General features: G+C 36.7%; 1 protein-coding gene across 2 annotated transcripts in view; it reads left to right on the forward strand.

Annotated features, from left to right (window-relative positions):
- Positions 1–23,059, forward strand: part of LOC129271801 (uncharacterized) — a 90,092-nt gene that overhangs the window by 5,375 nt on the left and 61,658 nt on the right. The window contains exons 3-15 of one of the 2 annotated variants that reach the window (XM_064106825.1): positions 371–718; positions 5,109–5,207; positions 6,129–6,476; positions 10,870–10,968; positions 12,627–12,971; positions 13,227–13,325; positions 14,089–14,430; positions 15,650–15,748; positions 16,663–17,007; positions 17,270–17,368; positions 21,146–21,490; positions 21,745–21,843; positions 22,607–22,948. In XM_064106825.1, the coding sequence (XP_063962895.1) occupies positions 371–718; positions 5,109–5,207; positions 6,129–6,476; positions 10,870–10,968; positions 12,627–12,971; positions 13,227–13,325; positions 14,089–14,430; positions 15,650–15,748; positions 16,663–17,007; positions 17,270–17,368; positions 21,146–21,490; positions 21,745–21,843; positions 22,607–22,948 (3,009 nt within the window). The remainder of the gene's footprint in view (positions 1–370; positions 719–5,108; positions 5,208–6,128; positions 6,477–10,869; positions 10,969–12,626; positions 12,972–13,226; positions 13,326–14,088; positions 14,431–15,649; positions 15,749–16,662; positions 17,008–17,269; positions 17,369–21,145; positions 21,491–21,744; positions 21,844–22,606; positions 22,949–23,059) is intronic. The other variant, XM_064106826.1, reaches the window with a different exon arrangement.

Below are 23,059 nucleotides of genomic sequence, written 5' to 3' on the forward strand. Positions count from 1 at the left end.
TTTATTTGGACCATAAATAAGATGGAATTAATTTCAAACAGTAAAAGGAAAAAATAAGGATACATTTATGTATTTTGGCTAAATACTCTATTTGCATTGGATTTTTACACACATGCATTCACGTTTTTGTGCAATTTTGGGTCTGTATGCACTTACAAAATAATGCGTAATTTCTTCCTCTGCACCATCTTAGATTATCCAGCGACGTATCTGCCATCAGGTGCATCTTATTCAGTCGACATACCACGCAATAGTAATGGAATGTTTTAACACTGCGTATCACAGTGTTGTGATTGTGCGTTCTTTCTGGTAGGTTGGGTCATGCAAACATCTTATTCATAACCTTCCTTTCTCTCGATTTTATAAATAGATTACAGTACTGCGACGTATCTGCAACCAGGTGAATCTCATTCAATCGACATACCACGCAACTACACAAGACGATTTTACCACGCAACCGTGCTACAAACAAATGATACGAATGGATTTCGAATCGTGTTCCAAGATTTCTATATCAGATCTACCAATCAAGTCCAAATTGGGACAGGTACTGATCCATCTGATCCAGAGTCTGTCATCACAACTATCTATGGATATACATATTGCTGTCCTTGGGATGTCTACATAGAGTCCAATGAGATGTGGATAGCTGTCATAGGAGGACTGGTTGACACCAATCTTTTCATAGATGTTGACATCTTTGCTATTGATCTCTCAAGTAAATAGATTTCATTCTATTTCGCTTTCATGGAGTTTAATGGTGTATAATTGGTAGGACAAAGTTCAAAACATGAAATGTAACCACTTCAATGTTGAATAATGAATCAAATCTTTAAAAATTATCAAAACATTTGGTAGAGGATCAGCAACGTGAATAATGTTTGAATTTGACTTGAAACTACGTTAAATGTCATCACAGCATAGACAAGAGCATTAAAAGTATTTTTATTCAATCTGGTTGGTGATGGGGGAGGAGCACACTCTCAAGGGGAATGTTTCTACTGAACAGGTTAGTCGTCATCCTCAAATGTTGATGACTGAAGAAAAAAAATACACATCTAATTAGTACACTTTTTGAAGTGCATAGTGATACTTTTAAAACGCCCGTCCTACAGGACTTATTATGGTATCACGCTCGGTGTCCGTCCGTCTGGCTGTTTTTTTTTTTTTTTTTACTTTTCCTTGTAAGCGCGATAACTTCAGTTTAACTTAAAGCACTGCAGAAACTCCGGTGTTGATTTAACACCAGCCCGGAATCTACAATTATGTCCACACCAGAGAAGTATTGAAAAACAGTTTGGAATCAAACCGGCGTTGTTTTAATACTAATTGGTGTTGTACAAACACCTAACTGGTGTTATTTAACACTTCTCTGGTGTGGACATATTTAAAGATCCCGGGCTGGTGTTAAATTAACATTAAATAAAAAAAAGAGTTTTTGCAACGTAATCAAGCAGCATATGTCATGATTTACCGGCTACTTCGACAAATTGGGCAAGTCTGACTTTTCACATTTATGTGATTGGTGACATCACAAGGAACAACTTTCAACTTGGTGACAAATTTTTAATGGTCACCTTGACCATATGTTAGGGGCCAAAATTGGGTCAATATGGATAATTTTTTAGATTGCCCCAATTCTGTCGAGTGACACATCAAAGTGTTTGTCTTGTCATACTGAACAAGAAAATGTACACAATCATATACTCGTGACCTCCCGTTAAAAAGTTATGACCGGAAATATCAAAAGGTCAACAAACTTTCGGTAAATGGCAAATAACACTGAACGTGTTAAGAAAGCTCCTTTTCCGTATTTTTATGCATATGTGTACTTTTCATCTTCGATTTTGAAAGGTCCATCGTCAGAAGTCCTTATCCAGAAAATATAAAGGGTAAAGACAAAGTCAGGAAAAGGTCAAAAGGTCAAAAACCTTTCATTCGAAGCCATTAAAGCAGTTAGAATTTTAGAAGTCTTATTTTTAGTGGGTTCTTTATTTTGAAAAGTCTCTATCTATTATAAAGAAGACATTATATATAAAGGGGTCAAATGTGCTTATTTAGGAACAAAATAGATAAACAGAGAGAGATAGGCGTCGAATACATTCAGTGTGGTATCATGGTATTGCATGAATACCTTGAAACGACTTGACAAACCCTTGTACCCTTAAAATCTTATCTTCATGATGTGATAAGTGCAACCAGGTCTTTCCGAGTTTCTTTTATTTAAGAAAGGCAAAAATTAGACTTAGCCAATTTTTCGAAGTAGATGACATATGCTGCCTGGCTATAACCTAGGCTCATATAATTTGGTGTGCATGCCACTAGCATGGATCCCAGGAAGTTTATTGATTTTGAGGTCGAAAGTCAAGGTCGCAGTGACATGTATTCACCTTACCATTCTTCAGTCATTGTAAACGCGATAACTGCAGTTTAACTTAACCTAGGCTCATATATTTTTGTGTGCATGATACTAGCATCGATTCCAGTGATTTTGAGATCAAAAGGTCAAAGGCCACAGTCACAGTGACATGCTTTCATTTTACCCTTCTGCAGCCCTTGTAAACGCGATAACTTCAGTTTAACTTAACCTGGGCTCATAAAATTTGGTGTGTATGATACAGTTGTGCTCAGAAGTATTCATACCCCTTGGAAAATTACAGTTTTTTGCATTTTTAAGAAAAATAAGAGTAGAAATGGAGTCAGTTACAAATCAGTCAAATACATTTTAGGTATCATGTACAAAAGCATGCCATTTTTATTTTCACCTCATTCGCATATCAAAAGAATAGATAACTTTCCTGGATTTTCTGATGTCCAAAAGTATTCATACCCCTGTCATGAACCACAAGTTAATAATCAATTGAATAGCCTTTATTCGCAATGGCTGCCTCCAGACGTCTCCTATAGTTTGTTACTAAGTTCTTGCATGTCTCTACAGGGATTTTGGCCCATTCCTCCTTTGCAATCCTCTCCAAGTCCTTAAGGTTGCTGGGCTTCCTTGTGTTGACCTTCACCTTGAGCTCTTTCCAAAGGTTTTCGATTGGGTTCAAGTCAGGACTTAGGCTCGACCACTCCAGAACGTTGACTGCATGCTCCTGAAACCATGTTTTGACCTTCTTGGCAGTGTGCTTTGGATCGTTGTCCTGTTGGAAGATCCAATTGGGGCCAAGTTGAAGTGCTTCAGCAGACTCTTTCATTTTCTCTTGCAGGATTCCGAGGTACTGCTCCTTCTTCATGATGCCATTGACCTATTAAAAGAAAGAAAGATGTTTTAATTTTACTTCAACATGGCTTAAAAAACTCCAAAGACACTAGGAAAAACATTCATAGGGGCATTTCAATGTAGAACTAAGCATACAAGCTAATTGGCATGTGAGTTAGTACTTAACCAGGAATGTCGTAATTTACCTAAAATGGGAACTTTCAATTCATTTGACTCAAATTTTGGTGTAAGTTAGATATATACTCAAAGATAAGAAAGTCTGTATTATTCTTATTCAATAAAATCATTTCACTACTTGCAAAAAAGAAAAGAAAAAAGAATTGATGCATTGATAATGTAAACTCACGTTTAACAAGATTCCCTGTCCCACTTCCTGAAAAACAGCCCCAGAGCATTATGATCCCTCCACCATGTTTTACTGTGGGCACTGTGTTCTTTGGGTTGAAGGCTTCCCCTTTCTTCCTCACGACGTAGGCGACATCTCTGTGTCCGAAAAGCTCCATCTTCATTTCATCAGACCAAAGAACAGACCTCCAAAACGTTTCATCCTTTCCCAGATGTCTTCTGGCAAAGTCCAAACGTGATCTTGTGTGGTTGGGTTTTAGGAGTGGAGTCTTCCGTGGCCGTCGTCCATTCAATCATGCCTTATTCAAGGTCCTCTCTGGATGGTTTGCCTCGAGATCTTGGTCCCTGAACCATTGAGATCTTTTAGCATCTCATGTGTGGTGATTCTGGGGTTGACAGCAGCAGCTCAAACTAAACATCTCGCTTGCCCTGCAGAGACTTTGGGCTTCCGTCCAGGTCTTTTAAGGTTCTTCACTTTGTTGAAAGTCTTGAACTTCCTGATGATGCTCTGGACAGTAGCCACATGAACCTCAAAACGCTTGGATAATTCCTTGTAGCCCAAACCATCTTTGTGAGCATTCACTATTCGTGATCTCAGATCGTCACTGAGTTCCTTTCGCTTGACCATGATGAAGTTTAAGCCGATTCCGATGAACTGACAAAGATCTTGCCACTTATTCTCAATTTATAGAACCACTGATGTTTCTGGAATTCAAAGACTTTGATTTTCTCAACAAAATTTCATTTCAAAAAGGCGAAACGCCCCCCCCCCCAATCTTGAATTGAATTGATTTTTAATCAATTTCATCAACATGGCAACTAACATCTGGACAAACCTCAGAAAAGGGAAGATTTCTGAGATCTAAGGAATTTCCTCTTCCTGGATACCATGCAACATGGCTTCTTTTGTATTCATGTCTGGCATTATAGGGTCCAGCTTGAAACCATATGGGGGTAGTAAGATATTTGAACTATGAAAAATATGGTGTCTTATACTTGAGAAAGACAGGGGTATGAATACTTTTGAACATCAGAAAATTCAGAAAAGTCATCTTCTCTATTATTATGCAAATGAGATGAAAATAAAATCAGCATGCTTTTGTAGATAATGTCTATTAGTATATAACTACTATGCAAGATATCCAAGTTCAGCTTTCATTTTTAAGAAAAATGCAAAAAAACTCATATTTTCCTAGGGGTATGAATACTTCTGAGCACAACTGTACCAGCATGGATCCCAGGAAGTCTATTGATCTTGAGGTCAAAGGTGAAGTCGCCACCTTCCACTTTTCTTGCTTGACCAATAACTCCATTTTCCGTGTTACAGGCGGGCGTATTATATGCTGGCCCTAGCGACACTCTCGTTTGTTTTATAGGCATGCCTGATGGACGTGGCCTAGTCCCTCTATACATACCTTTATATCTACTGTATTTTCTTAAAATGGCAATTTTGGAATAGTAAATTCATAACATCTCTTCTTGATTGGGCACTATGTTAAATTTCACATTGCTTTTTTGTATTTTCCTTCACATGTACCAGCCCCGTTCAATTGTCCAATTTCCAATATAAATGTATCATCTGATGATCTGTGCGATGGAATATACCACTGCAATTATTATGAGGACGAATCAACTTGTAGTAAGTAAAGAAATATATACCTTGATATTATGACATCAATATCAATGAAATTATTGTTAAAATTTATAACAATATTATCAATTAATTCTAGAATAATTATTTCTGTCATGGTGTTATTATTATTATTATTTTCAAAACACTATTAACCCTTAATAGACTTGGCTATTTCGATGCCTAAGAAGACTGGGGGGGGGGGGCTGATTCAGCCCCCCCCTCCTTATGATCTCGGCCGTCGATCGCGCGATCGCGACGAAACTTGGCATGCGCGCTACCCATGGCATAATCTACAAAACTACATGATCATTTTCTGTGAAAAATCTCATTGCTAATTAATGCGTAAAATCAAAATTTTGCTTTAATGAACTAAATTATGCCCCTAAAATGCTTATTTTTGGTACACAGACACTTTATATGAATCTGATCAAATGTAAAAAAAAAAATCAAAATCACATTTATTCATGTATTTTATTGTTTTCTAAATTTCTTATGTATTTCTTTGTTTTTCGACTTTCTGTTTTTTATTGTTTTTTTCAATGGAAATTGTCGGGGACTTTATTTGGACCATAAATAAGATGGAATTAATTTCAAACAGTAAAAGGAAAAAATAAGGATACATTTATGTATTTTGGCTAAATACTCTATTTGCATTGGATTTTTACACACATGCATTCACGTTTTTGTGCAATTTTGGGTCTGTATGCACTTACAAAATAATGCGTAATTTCTTCCTCTGCACCATCTTAGATTATCCAGCGACGTATCTGCCATCAGGTGCATCTTATTCAGTCGACATACCACGCAATAGTAATGGAATGTTTTAACACTGCGTATCACAGTGTTGTGATTGTGCGTTCTTTCTGGTAGGTTGGGTCATGCAAACATCTTATTCATAACCTTCCTTTCTCTCGATTTTATAAATAGATTACAGTACTGCGACGTATCTGCAACCAGGTGAATCTCATTCAATCGACATACCACGCAACTACACAAGACGATTTTACCACGCAACCGTGCTACAAACAAATGATACGAATGGATTTCGAATCGTGTTCCAAGATTTCTATATCAGATCTACCAATCAAGTCCAAATTGGGACAGGTACTGATCCATCTGATCCAGAGTCTGTCATCACAACTATCTATGGATATACATATTGCTGTCCTTGGGATGTCTACATAGAGTCCAATGAGATGTGGATAGCTGTCATAGGAGGACTGGTTGACACCAATCTTTTCATAGATGTTGACATCTTTGCTATTGATCTCTCAAGTAAATAGATTTCATTCTATTTCGCTTTCATGGAGTTTAATGGTGTATAATTGGTAGGACAAAGTTCAAAACATGAAATGTAACCACTTCAATGTTGAATAATGAATCAAATCTTTAAAAATTATCAAAACATTTGGTAGAGGATCAGCAACGTGAATAATGTTTGAATTTGACTTGAAACTACGTTAAATGTCATCACAGCATAGACAAGAGCATTAAAAGTATTTTTATTCAATCTGGTTGGTGATGGGGGAGGAGCACACTCTCAAGGGGAATGTTTCTACTGAACAGGTTAGTCGTCATCCTCAAATGTTGATGACTGAAGAAAAAAAATACACATCTAATTAGTACACTTTTTGAAGTGCATAGTGATACTTTTAAAACGCCCGTCCTACAGGACTTATTATGGTATCACGCTCGGTGTCCGTCCGTCTGGCTGTTTTTTTTTTTTTTTTACTTTTCCTTGTAAGCGCGATAACTTCAGTTTAACTTAAAGCACTGCAGAAACTCCGGTGTTGATTTAACACCAGCCCGGAATCTACAATTATGTCCACACCAGAGAAGTATTGAAAAACAGTTTGGAATCAAACCGGCGTTGTTTTAATACTAATTGGTGTTGTACAAACACCTAACTGGTGTTATTTAACACTTCTCTGGTGTGGACATATTTAAAGATCCCGGGCTGGTGTTAAATTAACATTAAATAAAAAAAAGAGTTTTTGCAACGTAATCAAGCAGCATATGTCATGATTTACCGGCTACTTCGACAAATTGGGCAAGTCTGACTTTTCACATTTATGTGATTGGTGACATCACAAGGAACAACTTTCAACTTGGTGACAAATTTTTAATGGTCACCTTGACCATATGTTAGGGGCCAAAATTGGGTCAATATGGATAATTTTTTAGATTGCCCCAATTCTGTCGAGTGACACATCAAAGTGTTTGTCTTGTCATACTGAACAAGAAAATGTACACAATCATATACTCGTGACCTCCCGTTAAAAAGTTATGACCGGAAATATCAAAAGGTCAACAAACTTTCGGTAAATGGCAAATAACACTGAACGTGTTAAGAAAGCTCCTTTTCCGTATTTTTATGCATATGTGTACTTTTCATCTTCGATTTTGAAAGGTCCATCGTCAGAAGTCCTTATCCAGAAAATATAAAGGGTAAAGACAAAGTCAGGAAAAGGTCAAAAGGTCAAAAACCTTTCATTCGAAGCCATTAAAGCAGTTAGAATTTTAGAAGTCTTATTTTTAGTGGGTTCTTTATTTTGAAAAGTCTCTATCTATTATAAAGAAGACATTATATATAAAGGGGTCAAATGTGCTTATTTAGGAACAAAATAGATAAACAGAGAGAGATAGGCGTCGAATACATTCAGTGTGGTATCATGGTATTGCATGAATACCTTGAAACGACTTGACAAACCCTTGTACCCTTAAAATCTTATCTTCATGATGTGATAAGTGCAACCAGGTCTTTCCGAGTTTCTTTTATTTAAGAAAGGCAAAAATTAGACTTAGCCAATTTTTCGAAGTAGATGACATATGCTGCCTGGCTATAACCTAGGCTCATATAATTTGGTGTGCATGCCACTAGCATGGATCCCAGGAAGTTTATTGATTTTGAGGTCGAAAGTCAAGGTCGCAGTGACATGTATTCACCTTACCATTCTTCAGTCATTGTAAACGCGATAACTGCAGTTTAACTTAACCTAGGCTCATATATTTTTGTGTGCATGATACTAGCATCGATTCCAGTGATTTTGAGATCAAAAGGTCAAAGGCCACAGTCACAGTGACATGCTTTCATTTTACCCTTCTGCAGCCCTTGTAAACGCGATAACTTCAGTTTAACTTAACCTGGGCTCATAAAATTTGGTGTGTATGATACAGTTGTGCTCAGAAGTATTCATACCCCTTGGAAAATTACAGTTTTTTGCATTTTTAAGAAAAATAAGAGTAGAAATGGAGTCAGTTACAAATCAGTCAAATACATTTTAGGTATCATGTACAAAAGCATGCCATTTTTATTTTCACCTCATTCGCATATCAAAAGAATAGATAACTTTCCTGGATTTTCTGATGTCCAAAAGTATTCATACCCCTGTCATGAACCACAAGTTAATAATCAATTGAATAGCCTTTATTCGCAATGACTGCCTCCAGACGTCTCCTATAGTTTGTTACTAAGTTCTTGCATGTCTCTACAGGGATTTTGGCCCATTCCTCCTTTGCAATCCTCTCCAAGTCCTTAAGGTTGCTGGGCTTCCTTGTGTTGACCTTCACCTTGAGCTCTTTCCAAAGGTTTTCGATTGGGTTCAAGTCAGGACTTAGGCTCGACCACTCCAGAACGTTGACTGCATGCTCCTGAAACCATGTTTTGACCTTCTTGGCAGTGTGCTTTGGATCGTTGTCCTGTTGGAAGATCCAATTGGGGCCAAGTTGAAGTGCTTCAGCAGACTCTTTCATTTTCTCTTGCAGGATTCCGAGGTACTGCTCCTTCTTCATGATGCAATTGACCTATTAAAAGAAAGAAAGATGTTTTAATTTTACTTCAACATGGCTTAAAAAACTCCAAAGACACTAGGAAAAACATTCATAGGGGCATTTCAATGTAGAACTAAGCATACAAGCTAATTGGCATGTGAGTTAGTACTTAACCAGGAATGTCGTAATTTACCTAAAATGGGAACTTTCAATTCATTTGACTCAAATTTTGGTGTAAGTTAGATATATACTCAAAGATAAGAAAGTCTGTATTATTCTTATTCAATAAAATCATTTCACTACTTGCAAAAAAGAAAAGAAAAAAGAATTGATGCATTGATAATGTAAACTCACGTTTAACAAGATTCCCTGTCCCACTACCTGAAAAACAGCCCCAGAGCATTATGATCCCTCCACCATGTTTTACTGTGGGCACTGTGTTCTTTGGGTTGAAGGCTTCCCCTTTCTTCCTCCAGACGTAGGCGACATCTCTGTGTCCGAAAAGCTCCATCTTCATTTCATCAGACCAAAGAACAGACCTCCAAAACGTTTCATCCTTTCCCAGATGTCTTCTGGCAAAGTCCAAACGTGATCTTGTGTGGTTGGGTTTTAGGAGTGGAGTCTTCCGTGGCCGTCGTCCATTCAATCATGCCTTATTCAAGGTCCTCTCTGGATGGTTTGCCTCGAGATCTTGGTCCCTGAACCATTGAGATCTTTTAGCATCTCATGTGTGGTGATTCTGGGGTTGACAGCAGCAGCTCAAACTAAACATCTCGCTTGCCCTGCAGAGACTTTGGGCTTCCGTCCAGGTCTTTTAAGGTTCTTCACTTTGTTGAAAGTCTTGAACTTCCTGATGATGCTCTGGACAGTAGCCACATGAACCTCAAAACGCTTGGATAATTCCTTGTAGCCCAAACCATCTTTGTGAGCATTCACTATTCGTGATCTCAGATCGTCACTGAGTTCCTTTCGCTTGACCATGATGAAGTTTAAGCCGATTCCGATGAACTGACAAAGATCTTGCCACTTATTCTCAATTTATAGAACCACTGATGTTTCTGGAATTCAAAGACTTTGATTTTCTCAACAAAATTTCATTTCAAAAAGGCGAAACGCCCCCCCCCCCCCCCAATCTTGAATTGAATTGATTTTTAATCAATTTCATCAACATGGCAACTAACATCTGGACAAACCTCAGAAAAGGGAAGATTTCTGAGATCTAAGGAATTTCCTCTTCCTGGATACCATGCAACATGGCTTCTTTTGTATTCATGTCTGGCATTATAGGGTCCAGCTTGAAACCATATGGGGGTAGTAAGATATTTGAACTATGAAAAATATGGTGTCTTATACTTGAGAAAGACAGGGGTATGAATACTTTTGAACATCAGAAAATTCAGAAAAGTCATCTTCTCTATTATTATGCAAATGAGATGAAAATAAAATCAGCATGCTTTTGTAGATAATGTCTATTAGTATATAACTACTATGCAAGATATCCAAGTTCAGCTTTCATTTTTAAGAAAAATGCAAAAAAACTCATATTTTCCTAGGGGTATGAATACTTCTGAGCACAACTGTACCAGCATGGATCCCAGGAAGTCTATTGATCTTGAGGTCAAAGGTGAAGTCGCCACCTTCCACTTTTCTTGCTTGACCAATAACTCCATTTTCCGTGTTACAGGCGGGCGTATTATATGCTGGCCCTAGCGACACTCTCGTTTGTTTTATAGGCATGCCTGATGGACGTGGCCTAGTCCCTCTATACATACCTTTATATCTACTGTATTTTCTTAAAATGGCAATTTTGGAATAGTAAATTCATAACATCTCTTCTTGATTGGGCACTATGTTAAATTTCACATTGCTTTTTTGTATTTTCCTTCACATGTACCAGCCCCGTTCAATTGTCCAATTTCCAATATAAATGTATCATCTGATGATCTGTGCGATGGAATATACCACTGCAATTATTATGAGGACGAATCAACTTGTAGTAAGTAAAGAAATATATACCTTGATATTATGACATATCAATATCAATGAAATTATTGTTAAAATTTATAACAATATTATCAATTAATTCTAGAATAATTATTTCTGTCATGGTGTTATTATTATTATTATTTTCAAAACACTATTAACCCTTAATAGACTTGGCTATTTCGATGCCTAAGAAGACGGGTGGGGGGGAGGGGGCTGATTCAGCCCCCCCTCCTTATGATCTCGGCCGTCGATCGCGCGATCGCGACGAAACTTGGCATGCGCGCTACCCATGGCATAATTTACAAAACTACAAGATCATTTTCTGTGAAAAATCTCATTGCTAATTAATGCGTAAAATCAAAATTTTGCTTTAATGAACTAAATAATGCCCCTAAAATGCTTATTTTTGGTACACAGACACTTTATATGAATCTGATCAAATGTAAAAAAAAAATCAAAATCACATTTATTCATGTATTTTATTGTTTTCTAAATTTCTTATGTATTTCTTTGTTTTTCGACTTTCTGTTTTTTATTGTTTTTTTCAATGGAAATTGTCGGGGACTTTATTTGGACCATAAATAAGATGGAATTAATTTCAAACAGTAAAAGGAAAAAATAAGGATACATTTATGAATTTTGGCTAAATACTCTATTTGGATTGGATTTGTACACACATGCATTCACGTTTTTGTGCAATTTTGGGTCTGTATGCACTTACAAAATAATGCGTAATTTCGGAACCGCATACCCGGGGGGGGGGGGGGGGTCGCAAATTCGGTCTCAAAAGTTGCGCGAGACTTGAATGTAAAAAGTCAGTGAGCGACGCAGTCAAAAAATTTTGCTCGGCGGATTTATCACGAAAAATGTCGAGGGGGGGGGGGGGCTGAATCAGCCCGCCAGTCTCTTTAGGGTTGATATTATAATATTGATAATGGTGACGAAAATTTTGAGTATTATTATTAACAGCAGCAGTTACGAACAGTTTTTTTTCGAGTATGGGAAGGTAGCTGTCATTCCGAAAACCTAACCTCGAAGGGGAGTCACAAAACGTTCCAATTCAGCTTTAAAAAACAACTAACAAACAAAACTACCAATCCATTTATAATTGTTTCCTAACATTAACAGCAATATATAAATGGATATAAAGTCTAATCAACGAGTAGCCAGGAAGTTGAAAATGATTTTCGTTTTGTTTGATTGTGTGATATGCAATAATACCATGCTTGTATGATTGTTTTAAAATCTAAACGAAAGTAATCCGGTGGTCAATTAATATTTACGTAAGCCATGGTGGATTGAGACCCCATTGATAAATGAATGTGTATTTGATTGTTTGAAGTACATGTATATATTTGGCATTTTATCAAGATGTTGTGATGGAAATTACATTTTTTTACAATGTGAGCACAAAGTCTTTCCACTATGATAAAGTGGGAGCAATGCTCACTCTCATGTTAAGGTACTGTGTTGGAGTATTTAGATTGTTGACAAAATACCATACCGTGGAAACGTGTTTTATCTAATATGGCAGTGGATTGACAATGTGAACAAAGGAATGGATTGTTGTGACACTGTGTATTACAGTGCTGTGATTGTGTGTTCTTTCTGGTAGGTTGGGTCAAACATCTTATTCATAACCTTCCTTTCTCTCGATTTTATTAATAGATTACATTGCGACGTATCTGCAACCAGGTGAATCTCATTCAATCGACATACCACGCAACTACACAAGACGATTTTACCACGCAACCGTGCTACAAACAAACGATACCAATGGATTTCGAATCGTGTTCCAATATTTATATCTCTATTCTAGTCATCGAATCCAAATAGGGACAGGTACTGATCCGTCTGATCAACAATCTGTCATCACAACCATCAATGGACATATAACCTGCTGCCCTGTTGATGTCTTTGTGGAGACCAATCAGATGTGGATTGCTGTCATAGGAGGTCTGACTTACACCAATCTTGAGATTGATGCGGGCATCGTTGCTTTCAACCTTTCAAGTGAATATTGATATTTTACTAGCAGTTTTATATTATATAAGTATAGAAAAACTCGGGCCTGCCAACTTACATAAAAAAAATTATAAACCAATTAAAATACTATTTTGAAGTAAATGAGACAGAAACACATTGAAATTGAGGATAAAAATGGTTGTGATCAGAAAATATCAGTACACTTAGAATATAGCATTGTCTGAATTTTGTGCTCACATAGCAGTGCAATTTCTTCCTTTCCCCCTTCTTACTCCTTATCAGCCCTGTTTAATTGCCCGAGGAGCAATATGAATGTGTCATCAGATGTTCTGTGTGATGGAGTGTACCATTGCGATCATTATGAAGATGAATTGGCATGCAGTAAGTCAAATCAAGAAGCACTCCTGTCTCTTGTGTACTTTTTATTTTATTTGCTTTCTATTTTGATTAATTATGATTAAAGTATACTGATAATAAAAAAAAAAATCAAAATCAATATTTTGAGTGAAATATATTTTTCATCCGAAATAGGAAATTGGACGGCCGCGATTTTTTGGTTGCAAACTGACAATATATACCATCATCTGGCAAATAATGTAGAGCATGATACTTATGATGTATAAGTACACCTTTATGGCCGTCACGCTGTTTGCTTTCACCCAGGTGTGCAAAAACCTGGTTATCATTATAATAGGCAAAGGCCTATAAAAACATATACCTTAATCAGCTTCACCTATACTTGTATCATTAGTCTTTGTCATTATAAGCCTTCATAAATCATAGTAATAAGGCATGCACTACCACTTGCACCAGAAGCATTGTGTGATTGGATAACACATATGAGTGCACTTTCCACATGTTGGAGGAACGTTAGATTTGTAATGTGTTGACGACAAACCAGATCCTCATCTCAGAAAGATTTGTATAACATTTAAATCAAACTGAAAATACATTTAATAAAAATTTCCCTTCACTTAATTATACAGATATGAATAAATTGCAATCTGATTTACACTCCTTGTAAGTGCTGCGCTAGCTACAAGCCGTTATGAAATAATCGTGTGCTTAAGAGACAAGCCGTAAATAAGAAGCAAAATGAGTCTTTAACAGGTTATTTTATGTGTCTTCCTCTGCACCCTCTCAGATTATCCAGCGACGTATCTGCAATCAGGTGAATCTTATTCAATCGACATACCACGCAACTACACTAGACGATTTTACCATGCAACCGTGCTACAAACAAATGATACCAATGGATTTCGAATCGTCATCCAAAATTTCTATATCAGATATACTAATCAAATCCAAATAGGGACAGGTACTGATCCATCTGACCCAGCGTCTGTCATCACAAGTCTCTTTGGATATAGAAGCTCTCACGATGATGTCTATGTGGAGACCAATAAGATGTGGATTGCTGTCATAGGAGGTCTGGCTGACACCAATATCTTCATAGATGTTGACATCCTTGCTATTGATCTCTCAAGTAAATAGATTTCATGCTACTTCGCTTTCATGGAGTTTAATGGTATATACATGTAATTGGTAGGACAAAGTTATAAACATGAAATGTAACCACTTTAATAATGAGTAATGAATCAAATCTTTAAAAATTATCAAAACATTTGGTAGAGGATCAGCAATGTGAATAATGTTTGACTTTGACCTTAAACTATGTTAAATGTCACGACATAGACAAGAGCATTAAAAGTATTTTTTTTCCAATCTGGTTGGTGATGGGGAGGGAGCACACTCTCAAGGCGAATGTTTCTACTGAACAGGTTAGTCGTCATCCTCAAATGTTGGTGACTGAAGAAAAAAAATTAATACACATCTAATTAGTACATTTTTGAAGTGCATAGTGATACTTTTAATACGCCCGTCCAACAGGATTTATTATGGTATCACGCTCGGTGTCCGTCCGTCCGTCTTGCATAATTTTGTGTGTATGATACTAGCGTGGATCCCAGTAGCCTATTAATTTTGTGGTCAAAAGGACAAGGTCGCATTCGTCGTACCCTTCTGAAGTCCTTGTAAACGCGATAACTTCAGTATAACTTAACCTAGGCTCATTTTTTGTTTGATACTAGCATGAATCCCAGCGAGCCTATCGATTCTCAGGTTAAAATATTAAAGGTCAAGGCCACAGTGACATGTTTAATCATCTTACCCTTCTGAAGTCCTTGTAAACGCGATAACTCTAGTTAACTTAACCTACAGGCTCATATGATATTTCATGTATGATACTAGAATGGATTCCAGTGATTTCGAGATCAAAAGGTCAAAGGTTACGGTCACAGTAGTGACATGCTTTCATTTTACCCTTCTGCAGCCCTTGTAAACGCGATAACGTCAGTTTAACTTAACCTAGGCTCATAAAATTTGGTGTGTATGATACCAGCATGGATCCCAGGAAGTCTATTGATCGTGAGGTCAAAAGGTCAAAGGTAAAATCGCCACCTTTCACTTTCTTGCTTGACCAATAACTCAACTTTCCGTGTTACAGGCGGGCGTATTATATGTTGGCCCTAGCAACACTCTCGTTTGTTTTATAGACATGCCTGATAGATACTTATATATCTACTGTATTTTCTTAAAATGGCAATTTTGGAATAGTAAATTCATAACACGTACCTTTTCTTGATTGGGCATTATGTTAAATCTTGTATTGCTTTTTTTTTTGTATTTTCCTTCACATGTACCAGCCCCGTTCAATTGTCCAATTTCCAATATAAATGTATCATCTGATGATCTGTGTGATGGACTATACCACTGCAATTATTATGAGGACGAATCAACTTGTAGTAAGTAAAAAATATCATCCTTGATATTCTCCATGACATATCATTATCAATGTAATTATTGTGAAAAATATAAAAATATCAATTAATTTTAGAATGATTATTTCTGTTCTGGTGTAATTGATGTTAAAATTATAAAAAGAAACATATTGTCATTATAATGTTGATAAAGATGATGATAATTATTAGTATTATTAACAGCAGTTACGAACAGTTATTCTCGAGTATGGGAAGGTAGCTATCATTCCGAAAACCCAACCTCGAAGGGGAGTCACAAGACGTCCCAAACCAGCCTAAAAACAAAAACAACAACTAATAACAAACAAAACTACCACTCCATTTATAACTGTTTCCTAGCATGATCAGCAAGATGTATATGAATATGAAGTCTTATTAAGGCGTATCCACGAAGTTGAAAATCAATTGCGTTTTGTTTGATTGTGCGATATGCAATAATACCATGCTTGTATGATTGTTTTAAAATCTAAACGAAAGTAATCCGGTGGTCAATTAATATTTACGTAAGCCATGGTGGATTGAGACCCCATTGATAAATGAATGTGTATTTGATTGTTTGAAGTACATGTATATATTTGGCATTTTATCAAGATATGTACGTGTTGTGATGGAAATTACATTTTTTTGTTACAATGTGTGCATAAAGTCTTTCCACTATGATAAAGTGGGATCAATGCTCACTCTTTAGTTTAGGCACTGTGTTGGAGTATTTAGAGTGTTGACAAACTACCATACAGTGGAAACGTGTTTTATCTAATATGGCAGTGAATTGACAATGTTAACAAAGTAATGGAATGTTGAAACACCGTGTATCACAGTGTTGTGGTTGTGCGTTCTTTCTGGTAGGTTGGGTCAAACATCTTATTCATAACCTTCCTTTCTCTCGATTTAATAAATAGATTACATTGCGACGTATTTGAAATCAGGTGGATCTTATCCAATCGACATACCACGCAACTACACAAGACGATTTTACCACGTAACCGTGCTACAAACAAATGATACGAATGGATTTCGAATCGTGTTCCAAGATTTATATCTCTATTCTAGTCATCGAATCCAAATAGGGACAGGTACTGATCCGTCTGATCAACAATCTCTCATCACAGCCATCAATGGATATAGAACTTGCTGCCCCGTTGATGTCTACGTAGAGACCAATAAGATGTGGATTGCTGTCATAGGAGGTCTGACTTACACCAATCTTGAGATTGATGCGGACATCATTGCTTTCGACCTTTCAAGTGAATATGATATTGAGTTCTTTATCAGGTTTAAAATAACTAAGACCTGCCACTTTTTTATAAGATTAATTAGAATTAACCTTTTCCACGGTAGTATGAGGGGTATAAGTAATATATCTAAAAAACAAAAAACAAAACAGAAACACGGGTAGATTGAAGGTAGCAGTTGTAATCAGAAAATGCCATTAAATAATGCATTGTTATAAATTTGTGCTCAATGACCGTAAGATTTTTCCCTTCCCTTCTTTCTCCTCCATATCAGCTCTGTTTAGCTGCCCAGTGAGCAATATGAACGTGTCATCAGATGTTCTGTGTGATGGAGTGTACCATTGCGATCATTATGAAGATGAATCGGCATGCAGTAAGTCAAATATAGAAGCATCCCTATCTCTTGCGTACTTTTTATTTTATTTGCTTTCTAATTTGAGTAATAATGATTAAAGTATACTGATAATGAAAAAAAAATCAAAATCAATATTTTGGGTGATATATAGTTGTCATCCTAAGTAGGAAACTGAACGACCGCAAAGTTTTGGTGGCAAACTGACAGTACCATCATTTGCTAATGTAGAGCTTGATACTTGATGTATGAGTACACCATTATGGCCGTCACTCTGTTTGCTTTGCAAAAATGGTTATCATTATAATAGGCAAAGGCCTATACATAAGAGAAACATGCAGGAGAAATATATTGAAAATCGTAAAAATGGAGAATCATATATCAAATCAAAGGAGAAAATAAGGAGAACACGATGGTATACATCATTTATCATGGAGACCGACGGAACTCAGTTTATTGATAGTTTAAAGTTCTCTTTCTAAATGCTTCAAACACGCAGAATTACGTCCGCGAAATTGGTGATTTTTTTATGACGTCACTTTCTGTACGAGAGGCGTGATTGGCTCTCCCACGTGAAGCTCCACTTGCATGCAAAACCTGTTGCGAGGGTACGTTTTCTCCACATTGTCACTGAATACTTCGATCACGAAATGAAAGAAAACCCAGAATTTTATCTAGATTTGGATTTTCAAATTGATGATTTTGAAGATGAAGAGAATGATGATGAAGTGAACAACAAAGTGACGTAGTTCGGGTAAATTGGGGGAATCGATGATGAGGAGTCGGACAATTCAACTTGCAACACGATCACATGCCGATTCGCTACCAACTCATGCAGCTGCTAAGTGCTAGCTACACCGCGCGTGCCAAATTGAATTCACGAAAATGACTTACCACACTGTCCAGACAGAGTCTCTTACTTCTGTGACTATGAAGAAGGAAAATAATGATAAAACTGTACTTACAAATAAGTGAATGTAATCCGAACCTGAAGGCAAATCAACTCAACGAATAGCAGCAGACGATATGCACCGATGATAAACTTCATGTGGCTGGGATAGATTGTCACTCGTTCTGTTAGATGTAATTTTTATCTCATTAATTTGACAAAATTACGAAACTCGGGGAATTATTTATCTATATAAAAATACAGTAACATCTCGTATAATTTTTAAATTACGATAAAACGTTTTTGAAGGAAAACGTTGAGGTAAATTAAAATTAGATGTAAAAGATCCCCAACATGCGTAGCTTGATTGAGAGCTGTGCAACCACTGATCAGTGTGTGCAACACGTGCATAGATCTACTCTCTCAGCCAAAGCGAGCAAGCAATACGGCATGTTTGTGATTTTGATTACGATCACATATACGAGCTTTTAAAAGGTTTTATCGTAATTTAAAAAATAATACGAGATGTTACTATATTTTTATATAGATAAATAATTCCCCGAGTTTCGTAATTTTGTCAAATTAATGAGATAAAAATTACATCTAACAGAACGAGTGACAATCTATCCCAGCCACATGAAGTTTATCGTCGGTGCATATCGTCTGCTGCTATTCGTTGAGTTGCCTTCACGTTCGGATTACATTCACTTGTTTGTATAAGTACAGTTTTATCATTATTTTCCTTCTTCATAGTCACAGAGGTAAGAGACTCTGTCTGGACAGTGTGGTAATTCATTTTCATGAATTCAATTTGGCCCGCGCGGTGTAGCTAGCACTTAGCAGCTGCATGAGTTAGGTAGCGAATCGGCATGTGATCGTGTTGCAAGTTGAATTGTCCGACTCATCATCATCGGCGGCGTAATTCCCCCAATTTACCTCCAACTAAGTCACTTTGTTGTTCATTTCATCATCATTCTCTTCATCTTCAAAATCATCAATTTGAAAATCCAAATCTAGTTAAAATTCTGGGTTTTCTTTCATTTCGTGATCGAAGTATTCATTGACAGTGTGGAGAAAACGTACCCTCGCAACAGGTTTTGCGTGCAAGTGGAGCTTCACGTGGGAGAGCCAATCACGCATCTCGTACAGAAAGTGACGTCATCAAATTCATGTCAATTCAGAGACCGATGCGAGGCATATTTCGGAGAGGCATATTGAGCGTTTTTTAATCGGCGATTTTCACCTTATGTATTATTTTCGTTATTTCTGAATGACCCACTGATAATCCCCACATCATTACCTTTCCATTGACATATAATAAGACCACATTCATAATCAATATAGTTCTCCTTTAAAGTAGAACTATATTGAAAATCGTAAAAATGGAGAATCATATATCAAATGAAAGGAGAAAATAAGGAGAACACGATGGTGTAAATCATTTATCATGGAGACCGATGGAACTCAGTTAATTGATAGTTTAAAGTTCTCTCTCTGAATGCTTCAAACACGCAGAATTACGTCCGCGAAATTGGGGATTTTTTATGACGTCACTTTCTGTACGAGAGGCGTGATTGGCTCTCCAACGTGAAGCTCCACTTGCATGCAAAACCTGTTGCGAGGGTACGTTTTCTCCACATCGTCACTGAATACTTCGATCCCGAAATGAAAGAAAACCCATAATTTTATCTAGATTTGGATTTTCAAATTGATGATTATGAAGATGAAGAGAATGATGATAAAGTTTCTAGCTCTAGAAAAACAAAGTGACGTGGATAGAGGTATACATTAGGGGAATTACGCCGGTGATTATGAGTCGGACATTTCAACTTGCATGCCGATTCGCTACCAACACATGCAGCTGATAGGGTCAAATCCATGAAAATGAATTCCATCACGACCACATCCAGACAGAGTCTCTTTCTTCTATCAACAACATAATGAGAATGAAAATAATGATATAACTGTACTTACAAACAAGTGAATATATCCAAACCTAGGCTGAAGGTAAATCAACTCAAGGAATAACAGCAGACGATATGCACCGACGATGAATTTCACGTGGCTGGGAGATTGTCACTCGTTCTGTTAGATGACATTTCTATCTCATTATTTTGACTAAATTACGAAACTCGGAGAATTAGTATTCTACATAAAAATTAAGTAACACCTGGTACTATTTTTTGAATTACGATTAAACCTTTTTGAAGCAAAGAAAATGAGGTAAATTAAAATTAGATATAAAAGATCATCCGCCTAGCTCGCATTCGATTGTAAACAATCAGCAAGGCGAGCACATAGAGTTGGATAAAGCTACGCTCCAACTCTATGGGCGAGCAAGCCACTGAACTGAAAATACGTATTTTCAGTTTAGTGGAGCAAGCTGGCCATGTGCTTTTGATTGTTTGTTTACAATCGCATGCGGCTAAGTGGATGATCCTTTATATCTTATTTTAATTTACCTCAATTTCTTTGCTTCAAAAATATTTTATCGTAATTCAAAGATAGTACCAGGTGTTACTTAATTTTTATGTAGAATACTAATTTTTCCATCCAGTTGTATTCATTGCCAGTAATACCATAGTACTTAAGTTTTGCAAGTATAAAATTGTGAGGAATAACATCAAAAGCTTTGCGTAAGTCCAAGAAAATACCACCAGTAACATGTTTTCGGTCCATTTTATCATACAAAAAGTCTGTAATCTCAGTTAGACAAGTGGCAGTAGAATAAGACGGTCTGAACCTAATTGAGCCATCAGGGGAATCACATCCAATCTACATACCACGCAAAAGTAATGGAATGTTGTAACACTGTGTATCACAGTGTTGTGATTATGTGTTCTTAATTTATGGTAGGTTGGGTCAAACATCTTATTCATAACCTTCCTTTCTCTCGATTTTATTAATAGATTACACTGCGACGTATCTGCAACCAGGTGAATCTCATTCAATCGACATACCACGCAACTACACAAGACGATTTTACCACGCAACCGTGCTACAAACAAACGATACGAATGGATTTCGAATCGTGTTCCAATATTTATATCTCTATTCTAGTCATCGAATCCAAATAGGGACAGGTACTGATCCGTCTGATCAACAATCTGTCATCACAACCATCAATGGACATAGAACCTGCTGCCCTGTTGATGTCTTTGTGGAGACCAATAAGATGTGGATTGCTGTCATAGGAGGTCTGACTTACACCAATCTTGAGATTGATGCGGGCATCGTTGCTTTCAACCTTTCAAGTGAATATTGATATTTTACTAGCAGTTTTATATTATATAAGTATAGAAAAACTCGGGCCTGCCAACTTACATAAACAAAATTATAAACCAATTAAAATACTATTTTGAAGTAAATGAGACAGAAACACATTGAAATTGAGGATGAAAATGGTTGTGATCAGAAAATATCAGTACACTTAGAATATAGCATTGTCTGAATTTTGTGCTCACATAGCAGTGCAATTTCTTCCTTCCCCCTTCTTACTCCTTATCAGCCCTGTTTAATTGCCCGAGGAGCAATATGAATGTGTCATCAGATGTTCTGTGTGATGGAGTGTACCATTGCGATCATTATGAAGATGAATTGGCATGCAGTAAGTCAAATCAAGAAGCACTCATGTCTCTTGTGTACTTTTTATTTTATTTGCTTTCTATTTTGAGTAATTATGATTAAAGTATACTGATAATAAAAAAAAAAATCAAAATCAATATTTTGAGTGAAATATATTTGTCATCCGAAATAGGAAATTGGACGGCCGCGATTTTTTGGTTGCAAACTGACAGTATATACCACCACCTGGCAAATAATGTAGAGCCTGATACTTATGATGTATGAGTACACCTTTATGGCCGTCACGCTGTTTGCTTTCACCCAGGTGTGCAAAAACCTGGTTATCATTATAATAGGCAAAGGCCTATAAAAACATATACCTTAATCAGATTCGCCTATACTTGTATCATTAGTCTTTGTCATTATAAGCCTTCATAAATCATAGTAATAAGGCATGCACTACCACTTGCACCAGAAGCATTGTGTGATTGGATAACACATATGAGTGCACTTTCCACATGTTGGAGGAACGTTAGATTTGTAATGTGTTGACGACAAACCAGAACCTCATCTCAGAAAGATTTTTATAACATTTAAATCAAACTGAAAATACATTTAATAAAAATTTCCCTTCACTTAATTATACAGATATGAATAAATTGCAATCTGATTTACACTCCTTGTAAGTGCTGCGCTAGCTACAAGCCGTTATGAAATAATCGTGTGCTTAAGAGACAAACCGTAAATAAGAAGCAAAATGAGTCTTTAACAGGTTATTTTATGTGTCTTCCTCTGCACCCTCTCAGATTATCCAGCGACGTATCTGCAATCAGGTGAATCTTATTCAATCGACATACCAGACAACTACACTAGACGATTTTACCATGCAACCGTGCTACAAACAAATGATACCAATGGATTTCGAATCTTTTTCCAAAATTTCTATATCAGATATACTAATCAAATCCAAATAGGGACAGGTACTGATCCATCTGACCCAGCGTCTGTCATCACAAGTCTCTTTGGATTTAGAAGCTCTTACGATGATGTCTATGTGGAGACCAATAAGATGTGGATTGCTGTCATAGGAGGTCTGGCTGACACCAATATCTTCATAGATGTTGACATCCTTGCTATTGATCTCTCAAGTAAATAGATTTCATGCTACTTCGCTTTCATGGAGTTTATTAATGGTATATACATGTAATTGGTAGGGCAAAGTTATAAACATGAAATGTAACCACTTTAATAATGAGTAA

The sequence above is a fragment of the Lytechinus pictus genome, chromosome 11 (genome assembly GCF_037042905.1).
Source record: "Lytechinus pictus isolate F3 Inbred chromosome 11, Lp3.0, whole genome shotgun sequence".
Lineage (NCBI taxonomy): Eukaryota > Metazoa > Echinodermata > Echinoidea > Temnopleuroida > Toxopneustidae > Lytechinus > Lytechinus pictus.